General features: G+C 40.5%; 1 protein-coding gene across 1 annotated transcript; it reads right to left on the bottom strand.

Annotated features, from left to right (window-relative positions):
* Positions 1–1,600: 1,600 nt before the first annotated feature.
* On the bottom strand, positions 1,601–2,827 carry LOC108045179. Its single transcript, XM_017124406.1, has 3 exons — positions 2,518–2,827; positions 2,310–2,457; positions 1,601–1,724 (listed from the first exon to the last, which is right to left on the bottom strand). The coding sequence occupies exons 1-3, from the start codon at positions 2,825–2,827 to the stop codon at positions 1,601–1,603; spliced, it is 582 nt and encodes a 193-aa protein (XP_016979895.1).
* Positions 2,828–12,678: the final 9,851 nt, after the last annotated feature.

Raw genomic sequence — 12,678 nt, 5'->3', positions numbered from 1 at the left:
TTTTTACGCTAGCAATTCTAATAAGGGTCCAATAATAAAATGCTTTACCTCTTTGAACTCGTTAAAAATTTCCAATCGAGTGACATTCACAGATTTAAACTCGTAACAAAAATTTCCAACTTAACTATAACTATGCAATTAACAGCCCGAAATTGGAATATAATACTGAAAAAACTAACTAAAATAAAAATATTTTATATATTGAGGAGGTCAAAGAGCATATTTGGAAACACTGTTTAGGATTGCCTACTTTTGACATTGATGATCAGAAACAAAAGGAGAAGCAGCAAGTTAATCTTATAAAAGTAATATTATTGTGGCCCTCCTTTCATTGTTTTCACATTACATATTATTATTATTGTTATGATTATTATTGTAATTACGACAGACGCATGGACAAAGCGACGTATACTTGATGCGATTGAGGCGCAACTCCCACATCATTCCGCACTTGGCCATAATGCTCTTATGGCCATCTATGTTGTTGCCAACTAACCCGCCTAATTGTCGAGCTCTGCTCTTTGTTCTCGGCCCGCAGTTCAGGCCAGTCAGTCAGTCAGTTGGCTTTCAGTTTTTGGCCCAGTCGAAGGCCAGGTTGCAGTGCAGCCTGCATCCCACGAGGCGCTAATTGAATTCGCTGCCACCGCTGGCCAATTGTAGCCAAAAAAAAAAAAAAAATGAACAAAGCCCCGCAAAGTACTGAAATAGGCAGAAACCTCGAAAACCAAAAAGCGCAACTGGAAGCCAAGCAACGTGAGATGAGTTACATTTTAAGATACTCTTTTGTTAAAGGGCTATTCCTTGCCAAGAGATTTGAATTTAATTTGTTTTTATATTTTACTTTACTGACCCTAAGTAGTTTTAATTTAATCAAGCATGTGCTGTACGACTAATAGTTTTTGGACTTTTACCAGTAATTATTTTGCTTATAGATACAAAATGTTTTTAAATTTGGTAAGTCTATATATATTTGTCAGATGTTTTCTTAATACGTATAAACTATTTTTTAGATGTTTTCCCATTCTGTATTTGTTTTGCAACCAAATGTTTTATTTTCTGTATAGTTTGAGCTGCAAATCCAACATCTGTGATAAATCTATGCTAGTGATTTAAGAAACCAGAGGATAAGATTATTTTTTTAATTAAAATGGCATATCATCGTGACCAAAACGCCTTGAAACCTAGTACTCCCCACACCCGTGGCAGGGTATCAATAACGAGCAGCATCAACAACAATTCGCTCTCGGTGGCAGGATGTGCGAGCCGGAGTGATGATGAGGCAATTTGTTTAGGCCAGTTATGCATCATTTGGGCGGAAGGGATGGGGAATCGGTGGTGGGGGTGGATGGGGACTTAGGGGCGAAGGACGAAGGACGAAGGATGGTGGGCAATGGGCAATGGGCTTAGGTAGGCAATTCGATTTGACGGCGCACAATTTCCGGCCGCGCCCGACTCTGTTACTCATTACAAGCGAATAAGCCCCAAGTCCTTGTGGTCAGAAGCGTGCCGCTCACTCAGCTTTATTCACACACACGGAAAACTTTCACAATTAGCGGACGGATTCCGGCTGCGATCCTGGCGGATACATCCGGATTCCGGACTACCGCCGCCATCCGCCCGCAGGATATTGTGCGCCCAGGAAGATCTCGCAGGCGGAGCAGTAATGATTCGTCGACCGGCAGCCATTCCAAAAATATGGACAAAAGCAGGCACAGCAGCACCAACTATAAAGGGATAAGTGGTTACGATTAAGTAATCCAAATCAAATCTAACTTCAGTTTAAATTTAGTAAATATATGTAGTTTTGGTTTAAGTATTTAATTTAGTTGGCTGTAGCTTTCAAGTTGTTTAAAAATTGAATAAAGTATTATACAAGAAATTCTTATACACTATATAGAAATTAATTGCAACGATATAGGTTATAGTATTATATATTCATTTTAAGTTTAAGTATTTAATATAGTTGGTAGTGATTCAGTTATTTAATTGTCGATAAAGGTATGTTAAGATATTACACAACATAACAGTTTACTGCCGCAAAATTAAATGCATGTTTTCATTAAATGTGTTTTAAAATAAGTTAGAATTTTAAAGGGCTTTCTAAAACAGTTATTGATTAAACCCCTCAAGTAGTCGATTATTTGTTATTAAATGGTTTTAATGTTTTTACATTCTTATTTATTTAACTGAGATTCCTGTCCGTGTAGCCAATTAAATATATATAAATTTATTTAACTTGTTAACTTGACCATCACAACCAATTTACCAAACGATGCTTTCAGCTAAATTAATTAAAATACTCTACTCACCCAAAAGTGCATAGCCAGAGGGCCCAGATGTTGGTACGAGCATGTGGTGACCTCCTCAAGCGAGTCGTTCCCCGTTCACCACAAGCTGGGCACACGATGTCCACCGCCTGGGAGCCCAATTTGGGTTGAGGGGCTAGGGCGAAGAAATCTGGTAAAAAATACAAAATGAAGTCAGGAAACTCAATAGTATGGGAACTACCAAACTCACGTCGCACCTGAGGCGATGTCATCACCCTACTGATCTCCTCTTCTCCTGGGGAATCCTCCAATTGTGGCATCTCATAGCCATCCTCCACATAGGGCACCTCCTCCAGACAAAGCCTCAGCTGTTGCGGTTCCGGGAAGAAGGTTCTCCGACGATCGGCGGAGTAGCCCAAGTTGGTCAGAATGGAGGGCACTGCCATGGCATCGTCGTATGTGGGCGGTTCCGAGGGCGTCAGGGACAAAGGTCGCTGTGCCTGCAGATCCTGGCCAGGATCCTGACCTTGGTAGAGCATTTGGTGCTTATTGTCGGCCATGGCAAATCCCTCTGACTCGCCAATTCCGCCCTTCAATGCCTTTTATTTGTTTTCAGTTAAGCAGAAAGAGGCCGGCAAAAAACAGTTGTCGATAAACGCTAAATTCCAGGCCAATTAAGCAGCTGCCAACGATGTTAACTAGTCACCAATGGAAAGGTGGCCAGTTGTCCTATGATCAAAGTCGAGTGCACAAATGCTCGGCTGCTGAGTCACCATCATCGTCGTTGCAGAATATTGTCAGCTTCCGTTTCATTTCCGTTTCATAACTTTTTCAATATGTCCTGCTGACCATCTGCACTGGAGGAAAAGTCCAAGAACTTTCTCTCTTTTAGATAAGAAACTATTTTGATAAATCTTATATTTTAACATCGAAGTAACAGTGTGTCTTTTAAAAAAGGTAACAATAGAAGAAGTAAATAAAACAACTTTTGATCGAAATAAATAAAAATAACTTTTTACATAGTAAGTAACAAGTTAACTCTAAAATCTTCAGTGTTGGTCTTTTTCTCCTTGACTTTTCTCCACTGTGTTTGTTTTTGCGAATCCCTCAGTTTGTTTTTTTTCTTTTCCCTCAAGTTTTTCAATATTTTCTGGCGCCGGGGGAAGGAAAAATGGAAATGAAATTCCGTTTGCCACTTTGCATTTAATCAACTTTATCGCATGCATGTAAATCGTATGCAGGCGCAAATAAACTAAACAGGTAGAGGTGAGATTATAATGAAAAAACTCATTTGCATATGAAAAATTGACATCTCTGGATTATGTGATACTCCGTTTAAAATATGATACTTAGTTAGTCTGGTGGAGAAGACTATAAAATACATTGTAAAGGCACATACTAAGTTCTTAAATAAAAATATTATAAGCCGTTAAAAACCGCCTTATTGCTTCATTTACATTTTACTTTTCAATTGTGAAATAATTTTCAATTTTTTGTAAATATTTAAAATGAGTTCCAGGGTATGTCAGTTCTTGAATTTCTTTTACTGTCTATGTTCCATGCGCTTATATATTTGATTCTGCAATTTTAGGCGAATACTAGTCCCAAAATAACATTTATTTATGTCAGTGAAATATCCTATGTTTTCAACAGCTACTCCTTTGATATTTAAATTCGTAATTTGTTTAAAGCTGTTTTCTGCAACGCTTGAACTTATAAATACCAGGGTGTGCCAGTATTTGATTTGTTTACTCCTGTTGTTCCGCCATCTGTCATTGAAATGGGGATCGGGTTTTGGGATCGGGCACTGAGAGCTGTCGCTGCATAAATTTGCAGTCCATTTCAAGTTGGCTCATCGCTTTGATGTTTGATTTATTGCACGCAGGCGGGGCGTTAAAGGGGGCTGAAAAGGGGTTTAGTTTGGGGGGCAAAAGGGGTTTAGTTGGGGGCAAAAGGGGTTGAAGTGGGTGGGGGTATAGGCCAAAGTGCCACGGAGTGGGCTTATCGGCCGACAAGCCAGACAATTGTGAATGGCAACTGCAACTGGAATTGACAGGGATGGGGGATTGGGGAATGGGAAAGGGGGTATCAGGTGCTGACTTGGATAAGCAAATAACTGGATGAGGCTGGCAAACAATCCTGTGATGGTTTCAGATTCCATTACGGATTCAGCCATTGTTGTCCTTTTGCCTATTTATGCATTTTGTAGGTCAGTTACGAGTTGGAAAAATAGGACCTTCATAAATAAAATTAGTTAAGGTAGGCAGTTCAGTAGCTCCTGTTGAACATGAATATTTAAAGTGTTGAGCTTTTTGCATATTATTATTACATATCTTAATTCGAAATCCTAGTAAATTAGGATTTAAAATATGTGAGTTTAAGTTGGAAAACAGTTTTTTTGTAATATCCTTAAAGTAAACTTTAACATTACCTTTAACAGCACTCATGTGATTATTAAGGCCGATTGGCCTTCATTTGGGTCTTGGGATTTCGCGTTCATTCAACTGATTAAACTGTTAGCTTGTTCTTACAGCGCCCGCCTATAGCCATCTCCCTCTGGCACTCGCGCCCTCTCTGTCACACTGATTGCGGCTTTGACTGCAAATGTGTGCAAATAATATTTCGTGTAATTGCAATTAGCGCCAAAAAGGTTTTCGCCACTCGCAGCCGCTGAATGGAGCAGTCTTCTCTTTCCCGCCCATTTCTCACCTCTCTTTCACCACCCTATATCCGCCTCTTTCTCTTTTTTATATATCTCTATTTGTTGTTTGCTTTTGCGAGGAAATGCGTCCGTGCGAATTGCGATTTCTTCGATGCTTCAATTACACATATACATATATGTATATGTACACTGGAAGAAAAGTTTATTTTTAGCAAGATAGTCACTGGGAAACATTAAATTAGGGAATGTCCTTTTTTAATTTTCAAAGTTTTTAAGTCCTCCCTAGTGTTATGGCATATTTTTCTATTTTGTATCCCAAAGGGTTTTGCAAATATTTGTTAAAAATCGTTGAAATCGTTATTTTAGAACTATCATAAAATTTCAAAGACATTAGTTGCTCCAAAATATTGTAATAACTTATACATAAAATACTTTTAATTTTTCGCTGTGTTCACATAAGCCATGTACCTAGGTGCCAGGAAATCAATGTTTAAAAGGGAAGCTCAAACTGCTGCTGATGCCTTTCCCACACTCTCCTGCTGTCTTGTTAATTTGCCAAGAAAAAAAAAATGGTAAGATATTGAAGGTGCCAGATCCACAAACTCAGCCCCCATCCACACATTTCTTCAGACCGAAAAGAAAGCAGGCACTAAAGCGACTAAATAAAGGCAAAGAAAAACAAAGAGGGGAAACAATGGAAAAAGTCGAGTAAATGTTCCTTGGGTTCGTGTAAAATAGTTAAAGTTATGAACCAAAATGGAGCCAAAGAGCAAAATCAACTCGCACATACACTCAGGCACTTCAAGTGCAACAGTGTGTGTGTAGGAGTGTCTGTGTGCGTGTGTGTGTGTGTGTGTGTGTGGGTTTTGGGGCGCGAGTAATTCACATTTCGAGCACGTTTCGCTTTTATGCTCTTAAATGGCGAGTGTATCTGTGCAGGACCTCCACTCCACACATGTGTGCTGTCTGTGGCAAAACGATAATTTTGTTGATGATGCCATGATTATAAGTTTTAGCCCCATCGCAAGAGCTCTCAACTTACCAAGGGGAACAATGGCTGTTTGGAAACAGCAAAGAATGTTGAGAGTCGGGATTAAGGACTGCTAAAATACCTTTGAAATTTGAATATTATTATTTGGTTAGATAATAAAATAATAGAAGAATAATTTTTTTCTTTTAATTTTCTCATTTTTGACAAGGGTCAAAAATATCAATTTTTCGCGCTTTGAATGCCAATCAATTGGAGATCTTGTTAAGAGTTTAAAAATGTATGACATTCTATATTTGGCCAACCCTCTCTCTTCATTAATTAATGATCTTTGGGTGGAAAATATGGACTTTTGTTGAAAAACCTAAATCAGGAATTTGAGCGAATTTTCGACTTGTAAATGTTTCTTTTTTGCTTGGTATGCAAACCTATTTGCAAAAATCAATTTCAACCTGAAATAAATTTTAACAAAACTGTACATGTGAAACGATTAGCCCTGCCCGAGTGCATCATTCCTTACAGGATATCACCTTGTGGCTGAAGACCTGCAGACCTGCCGACCAAGCGACCCAGCGACCGCCACCGGGCGCAATCGGGGTTCAAGTGGCGTGTCTGGCTGCCGCGTATCTGTGCCACATGTATCCGTGGCCGTATCTGTATCCGTGGGCATATCTGTATCTATTCCTAAGTAAATTACACACACACGTTAAGGCACAAGGACTACGGATGCGGTCCACATCCCGTGCGCGTGAATGACCCACATAAATAGCCGCGTGCCTCGACTCCAGTCGAATTTTTATTGGCACGTACCAAACAAAGAAACGAAAAAATAATACGAAAAAAAAGGGGAGAAAAACCTATTCAACAGTTTCACAGACACATTTTTCATTATGAAACTTGAATTGAATTTTGGTTTTGCCGCCCCAGGGCTAATCGAAAGTGGGACGAAATTTGGCCCAAATCGATTGACATGCCCGAAGGTCTTGTGATCTGCTCAATATTTCATAAGACGCCCTCAAAATGAAGTGACATCTGGACAGGGCAAACACACACTCGGTCAACTCGAGATATGTATCATTAGCAGGGCCATACGTATACGTAATTTCATGCCCCCAAAATATTTGTCTAATAAATTGTGTATTTATTGCTTGTGCTTGTAAGTAGCCATAAATTTTCGAACATGACATGGTCAAGTTTCCTCCGTCCCTGCTATTGATTTATTATAATTTTTTTTTTATTATTGTTGTAAATGCCTCTGCAATGACGTCTTGTCGAATCTCTAGTTTCATGACCGCCTACGCAAAAACTGTTGCATGTTGCCGGGGGCAACATTGTATGTTGCTGCGGGGACTTGCTGCATGTGGCGGTTGCTGTTGCTGCTGTCGACAGGCGCATTAACTGTTTGCTTGCCAGATTTGGCCAGACAATGTGAAAATGTTTACACTGCACTCGCCTGTCAGTTCGGTTCAGTTTTCTTATTACCGCTGCTTCTACTTGGTATTTTTAACCCTTTTCAACCCTCCCTCGCGCCATGCTGTAGCGCTTGCTCGGAAAAAAAGATACTTTTCTAGCGCCATCTGTTGGATGTTGGAGAGAAGGTATTGCGTTGCCACTAGAGTTGATAAGAGACTAGTAGATATCGGTAGGATAGCCGCGAGAGAGCAACAGTGGCAAGTGTCAACTGTCTCCGCTTTCACCCTGAATTCGATCTGGGGTTACCGCCACTTTTCCGGCGGCGTGTTCTTTCTTTTCCGTTTGGCAGCAGCAGAGTGAAGTCGAGAGTTCGCAGTGACTAAATTAAAATTCGAAAGTACACGCGAGTGATCTCACTTTAGTGCCGAAGGGAAGGAGTTAAACAATTTGGCTTTGAGCCGCATAAAAGGGTGAGATGAAAAACAAGCGAGTTTATAGGCAGGTGATTATTTTTGGGGGTTTTATAGGCCACCGTTGGATTGATGTTCGAAGGCCGCAAAGTAAAATAAAGGCGAGTTCGATCGAGACGAACGGGCGCCCGCGCAGTTCACATAACGAGCGAGCAACCTCCACGCCAGATATTCAACTCGGAACAACAGCGCACAAGGAAGGGCGAAACGAAGTGTCTATTCATATTTCCATCTTTAATCATCCCCATTATCCGGTGTGTCAGCCCCAAATTTCATAAGCCAGAAAAGTGAGCTAGGCGCCGTCTGACCATCGAGCCGTTTAATCGAGGCGAACTAAACACAGGTTCGATCGAACCGATTTATCAGTTTCTCTTTGCTCGGAGTGCGCATGCGACGTCGCGGCTACGGTCTGTGCTTTTAAAAGTAATTCTCGGGGAGTTAGAAAGACCATACTTAGGCCAAGAAAATCCTCGCCGTTTCGGCCAAATCCCGGTCGGAAGGGTTATCGGAGTACTCGCCACGGATAAGCGGGAAGTTTAGGTTTAAAATTCGGTTTAAGTTATGTAATAAGTGTTCGTTCGTCAAAAGTAGAGAAAAAAAATTTGATTTTATTTTGTTCGGTGAAAGTGTGGTTTGGGGATAAATTCCTATTCATATCCCAGAGAAGGTAGTGCTGATGCCATCAGAAGGTCTTCACGGGCTGTACATTCCGCTTTTTATTTAATTCCTGATTTAAAAAATATATATGTCTCTGTGAGTGTGTTTCCCTTATTCAACCTTATTTAGCCATCGTCAACGAGGAAAGCGCTTTCGTCGGTGGATGGACATAAGTGTGGTGAGTTTTTAAAAAGAAAATCTATACAAAATCTTATAAGAAAAGTCAAAAGAAATAACTTAAAGTCTATAATGCTAACCTAAAAGAAAAAAACGAATATGGAGAAATAGAGAAACAAAAAAAATTGCTACACTCAGAAAAAAAGTAAAGTAAATTAGATTGAATTCAGATTGAACTAAAAGCTGTTTATGAATATCGTGATGCATCCTTCAGTTTAAAGGGTGAAAATAAAGTTAAAGTCAAAATTGGATTAGAAACAAATTAAATAAAATATGAAGATTTTTCTCTCGAGTGATATGATCCCCATGCCTCAGTTAACCATGTTAGCATCAACCAACAAGTTTTTTTAATTGCCTTACATACCCATTATTTGCCATATTTTAACTTATATATATATATATTTATTGTTTATATTTATTTATTTATTTTATGCATGTCTTTTTACGGTTTAATTTAAGAAATGGTTTATATATCTAGCAGTTAATAAAATTTTATAATGTTTTGCTAAGGTGAAAAGTGGCCGCAGCTAGCGTTGTCTTATAATGTAGAGTAGCACTTGTTAAAGGGGTCGCTCAGGCTGTTAAGCGCTGAGGATATGAGCGACCATTGGTAGGGTGGGCAAGACCAGGACCTCCACAACATCCAGGGAGGCGAAAAGGAGAAGTCAGCCAAAATGGGAAAGTAGGGAATATAAAGTGATGATTTAATGTGTGTGTTTCTCTAACCCGGTTTCAGTTTGGTGATGCACGCGAGTATCTAGTTATTATTAGGGAAGGCATTCCGAGGTAACAGCAAGACCATCACACCCATAGCCGAAGAGCCAGAGCCGGATATATTTTTTCGCGTGCGCTGGTATCTCGAGACAACATCCAGCCTGATTTGTATTAACAAGTGTAGCGGTTCGTTACAGTTATGAATTATAAAATAAATAATAATAATAAAAAGATTGGCGCCCTAACGTGTTGGCCACATATAGGATTATAAGTGACTCACACACACACATATTACATAATCGCTGTTCAAAATTTTCTATCAGTCAGGGGGTGGGCTAATACCAGTCAGTGTTTACGTTCAGTCATTTACCCAAGGTTGCCCCAGCTGCTAGAAAAACATATGTTGGTTTCCACTCGGAGTTGTTCGGAAGCATAGGAAAACGGAACAGAAGTTGAAAAGAAGAGGGATCAGATTGAATTGCCTAGCCGACCGCAGACGACAACATCGAGGTAGGAAGCATACAGACGTGTGTATACCCTACACAGTGCAACCCGAGTCAAGCACATCAAACGCATAGGACTAGCAGGTGCATTTGCTTTCATAAGCGAAGCAGCTGACCACGGATGATATGCATAGACAAAGGGGCACGACCATTTTCATAGATGGGACATAGTTTCCGGTTAATATTCGCATAGGACACACTGAGCTTTAATCTTTCAAAAGAGACACTCAGGCCACGGATAATAGCGGAAGACATATGCCCAACATAAACGGAAGAGTAGAAGTGTCAGCCGCATGGACCGCAGACAGAATTTTGTTTGACCACGGCGGACTCTTCGCGCTGCTGATTAGCGATAAGCAATGCTCGCCAATTTTTTTTCCCAATTCCTTTTTGTGCTGATCGAAACCTTTTGGTTGTATAAAAGTGCATTATTATTGCAAGCAACTAGCTATGCTTGCTGGCCAGACTTTTGATATTGATTTTCGTTATTGTTTTATTGTTTTTATATATTTATCTTTGTCTTTATTTATCGTATCTAGTGAACAACTTCAGATCAGAAATTATTTATTAAACTGTTGAACTTAAAAAGCATACAACCTAAAGAAAAAAATCAACATTTTTAAGTCCAAGTTTGATGCTCAAGCTACCGGTTTGATCAAACTTGTTTGAACTAAGTAGATCTGGTGGATCGGAACTTGGATAAATTTTCATGTATTTATATCTAGGAATTTATATCTTTCTCATTCCTGGTACCTTGGTTCGAGTCGTTTTAAACTCTCGCTCGGTGTAACGCGTAGAATCACCATATTTTTACTTCGTTTTGGTAATTTAAATAAAAGGTCGCTAAGAGATAATGGATTTAGACGCTTCAGGGCCGTCAAAATGTGTGATTTGCGACAAATTGTTGTCGGCGGACCAAGTAGCCCGTGCCAAATGCGGCCACGAGTTCCACAAGGATTGTTTAGAAATTCAAATAAAGGCTAAGGGCAGTTGCCCTGGTTGCCATCCCAAAGGAGAAAGCAGTAAGCAAAAAGGATCAACTAGTAAACAAGCAACCAGTGCAGCGGACTCTGAGGCTATCAGTATCATTGTGGCGCAGCAGCTGAAAGCGATGCAAAATGAACTGCTAATTCAATTAACTGATCGGATGGCACCAATAATTCAGGCAACTTTATCTGCCCATATTCAAGAGCCGTCAAGACAAGAAGCAGTCCATAATTTCAGAGCACCGTCGGATATGGGGGAGATCGAAATGCCGGAGAGGCCCATTTCAGCTTTTACAAGCTCTGATTTGAGCAGTCGTCCCGATAAGGTCGGACAGATCATTAGTAGTTGGAAGTTGCGGTTTAATGGAGACAAAGAAGGGTTAAGTGTGGATAAGTTTCTATATCGGGTGGAGGCGTTAACACGCCAAACGCTTAATTCAAGGTTTGACTTGCTATGCGGCAACGCCAGTGTACTGTTCGAGGGAAAGGCTCGCGAATTTTATTGGCGCTTTCATAAAACATCGGATAGCTCAAGGTGGGATTTGCTTACGGAAGCTTTACACAAACAGTATCGAGATACGCGTAATGATGTGGATCTGAGAGAGTCAATACGGGATAGAAAGCAGAAAGATAGGGAAAGTTTCGACTCGTTCTACGATGCCATTGTGCAAATCACGGACTGCCTGGAAGTACCCATGCCAGAAAAGGATCTAATCGAAACGCTTCGCAGAAACTTACGACCGGAAATCAGGCACGAGCTTTTGAATGTCAACATAGAATCTGTGCAGAAGCTAAGGGATATTTGTCGGCGTAGGGAAGGTTTTCTTGAGGACGTGAAGCGTACTTATGGTTACCAAAAGCCAGCTCCATATCGGACGCAAGTATCTGAGTTAGTACAAGATTGTGAGGACGCTTCGGAATTTTCGGAAGCGAATCAGGTACCACGGGTAGAGGCTTTCGGGTTGGTGTGCTGGAATTGTAAGCAAGAGGGTCATCGGTATCAGCAATGCAAGATGAAAAAAAGGGTATTTTGCTTTGGATGCGGCCTGGCTGATACCTACAAGGATGCTTGCCAAAGGTGTCAAAAAAACCCGAGGTTGAACACACGACCCCGGCAACAGCCGTGTGTTCTCCGAGAAAGGCCAGCGGATTCCGTTGTCAATCAGAAGTAGCTTTAAGCGCACCCGAGTCAGGCGGAGAGGGGAGATCTCAAACCTTTTGGCCACAGCTAATGAAAAATAAATCATCATCAAATTTTACAGCAAACCCAGTTAAAACTATCTCTCGGAATGCGAGAAGAATTAGAGATTTTTGGCAAGCGGCCAAAGCTATTAATGCTATTAGATATAAGAATCAGGATAGACGCCCGTACGCTGAGATTCGGATGTTAGATAGAGTTGTACTTGGTCTTTTAGATACAGGTGCATTAATGAGTGCCGTGGGAGGGAGTTTGGCCCAACAAATTCTCAGACAGAGAGTACCGTTTAAGAGAGTGGCAACCACAGCAAATACAGCCGACGGTCAAAAGCAAAAGGTCATAGGACGTTTTAAGACACCAGTTCAGTATGAAGGAAAGGTTAAAGAGTTAGAATTATATATTATTCCCTCATTGAGCCAGGATTTGTATTTAGGAATAGACTTCTGGACCGTTTTTGAGCTTTTGCCACCCGAGATGAATTTCGATGAGCTTATCTGTGATGCTCATATCCTGTCTAGTACTCAACAAGCCGATTTGCAAGCAGTCGTTGGTAGATTTCCTTCTTTTGCGGATTTGGGATTAGGAAAAACCAGCATTCTGTCTCACTCTATCGATGTCGGAGACGCCAAGCCCGTAAAACAAA

Source organism: Drosophila rhopaloa, unplaced genomic scaffold (genome assembly GCF_018152115.1).
Source record: "Drosophila rhopaloa isolate 14029-0021.01 unplaced genomic scaffold, ASM1815211v1 contig_3, whole genome shotgun sequence".
NCBI lineage: Eukaryota > Metazoa > Arthropoda > Insecta > Diptera > Drosophilidae > Drosophila > Drosophila rhopaloa.
The sequence above is the reverse complement of the archived record's forward strand: the minus strand, read 5'-3'. Positions and strand labels throughout refer to the sequence as shown.

Bases quoted from the DNA above. Each gene is read 5' to 3' on its own strand.
- LOC108045179 (XM_017124406.1), bottom strand. From the start codon at position 2,827: ATGGCCGACAATAAGCACCAAATGCTCTACCAAGGTCAGGATCCTGGC. The intron at 2,458-2,517 runs GTGAGTTTGGTA...ATTTTTTACCAG, and splicing joins GACATCGCCTCAGGTGCGAC to ATTTCTTCGCCCTAGCCCCT. The intron at 1,725-2,309 runs GTGAGTAGAGTA...ATCCCTTTATAG, and splicing joins CTCTGGCTATGCACTTTTGG to TTGGTGCTGCTGTGCCTGCT.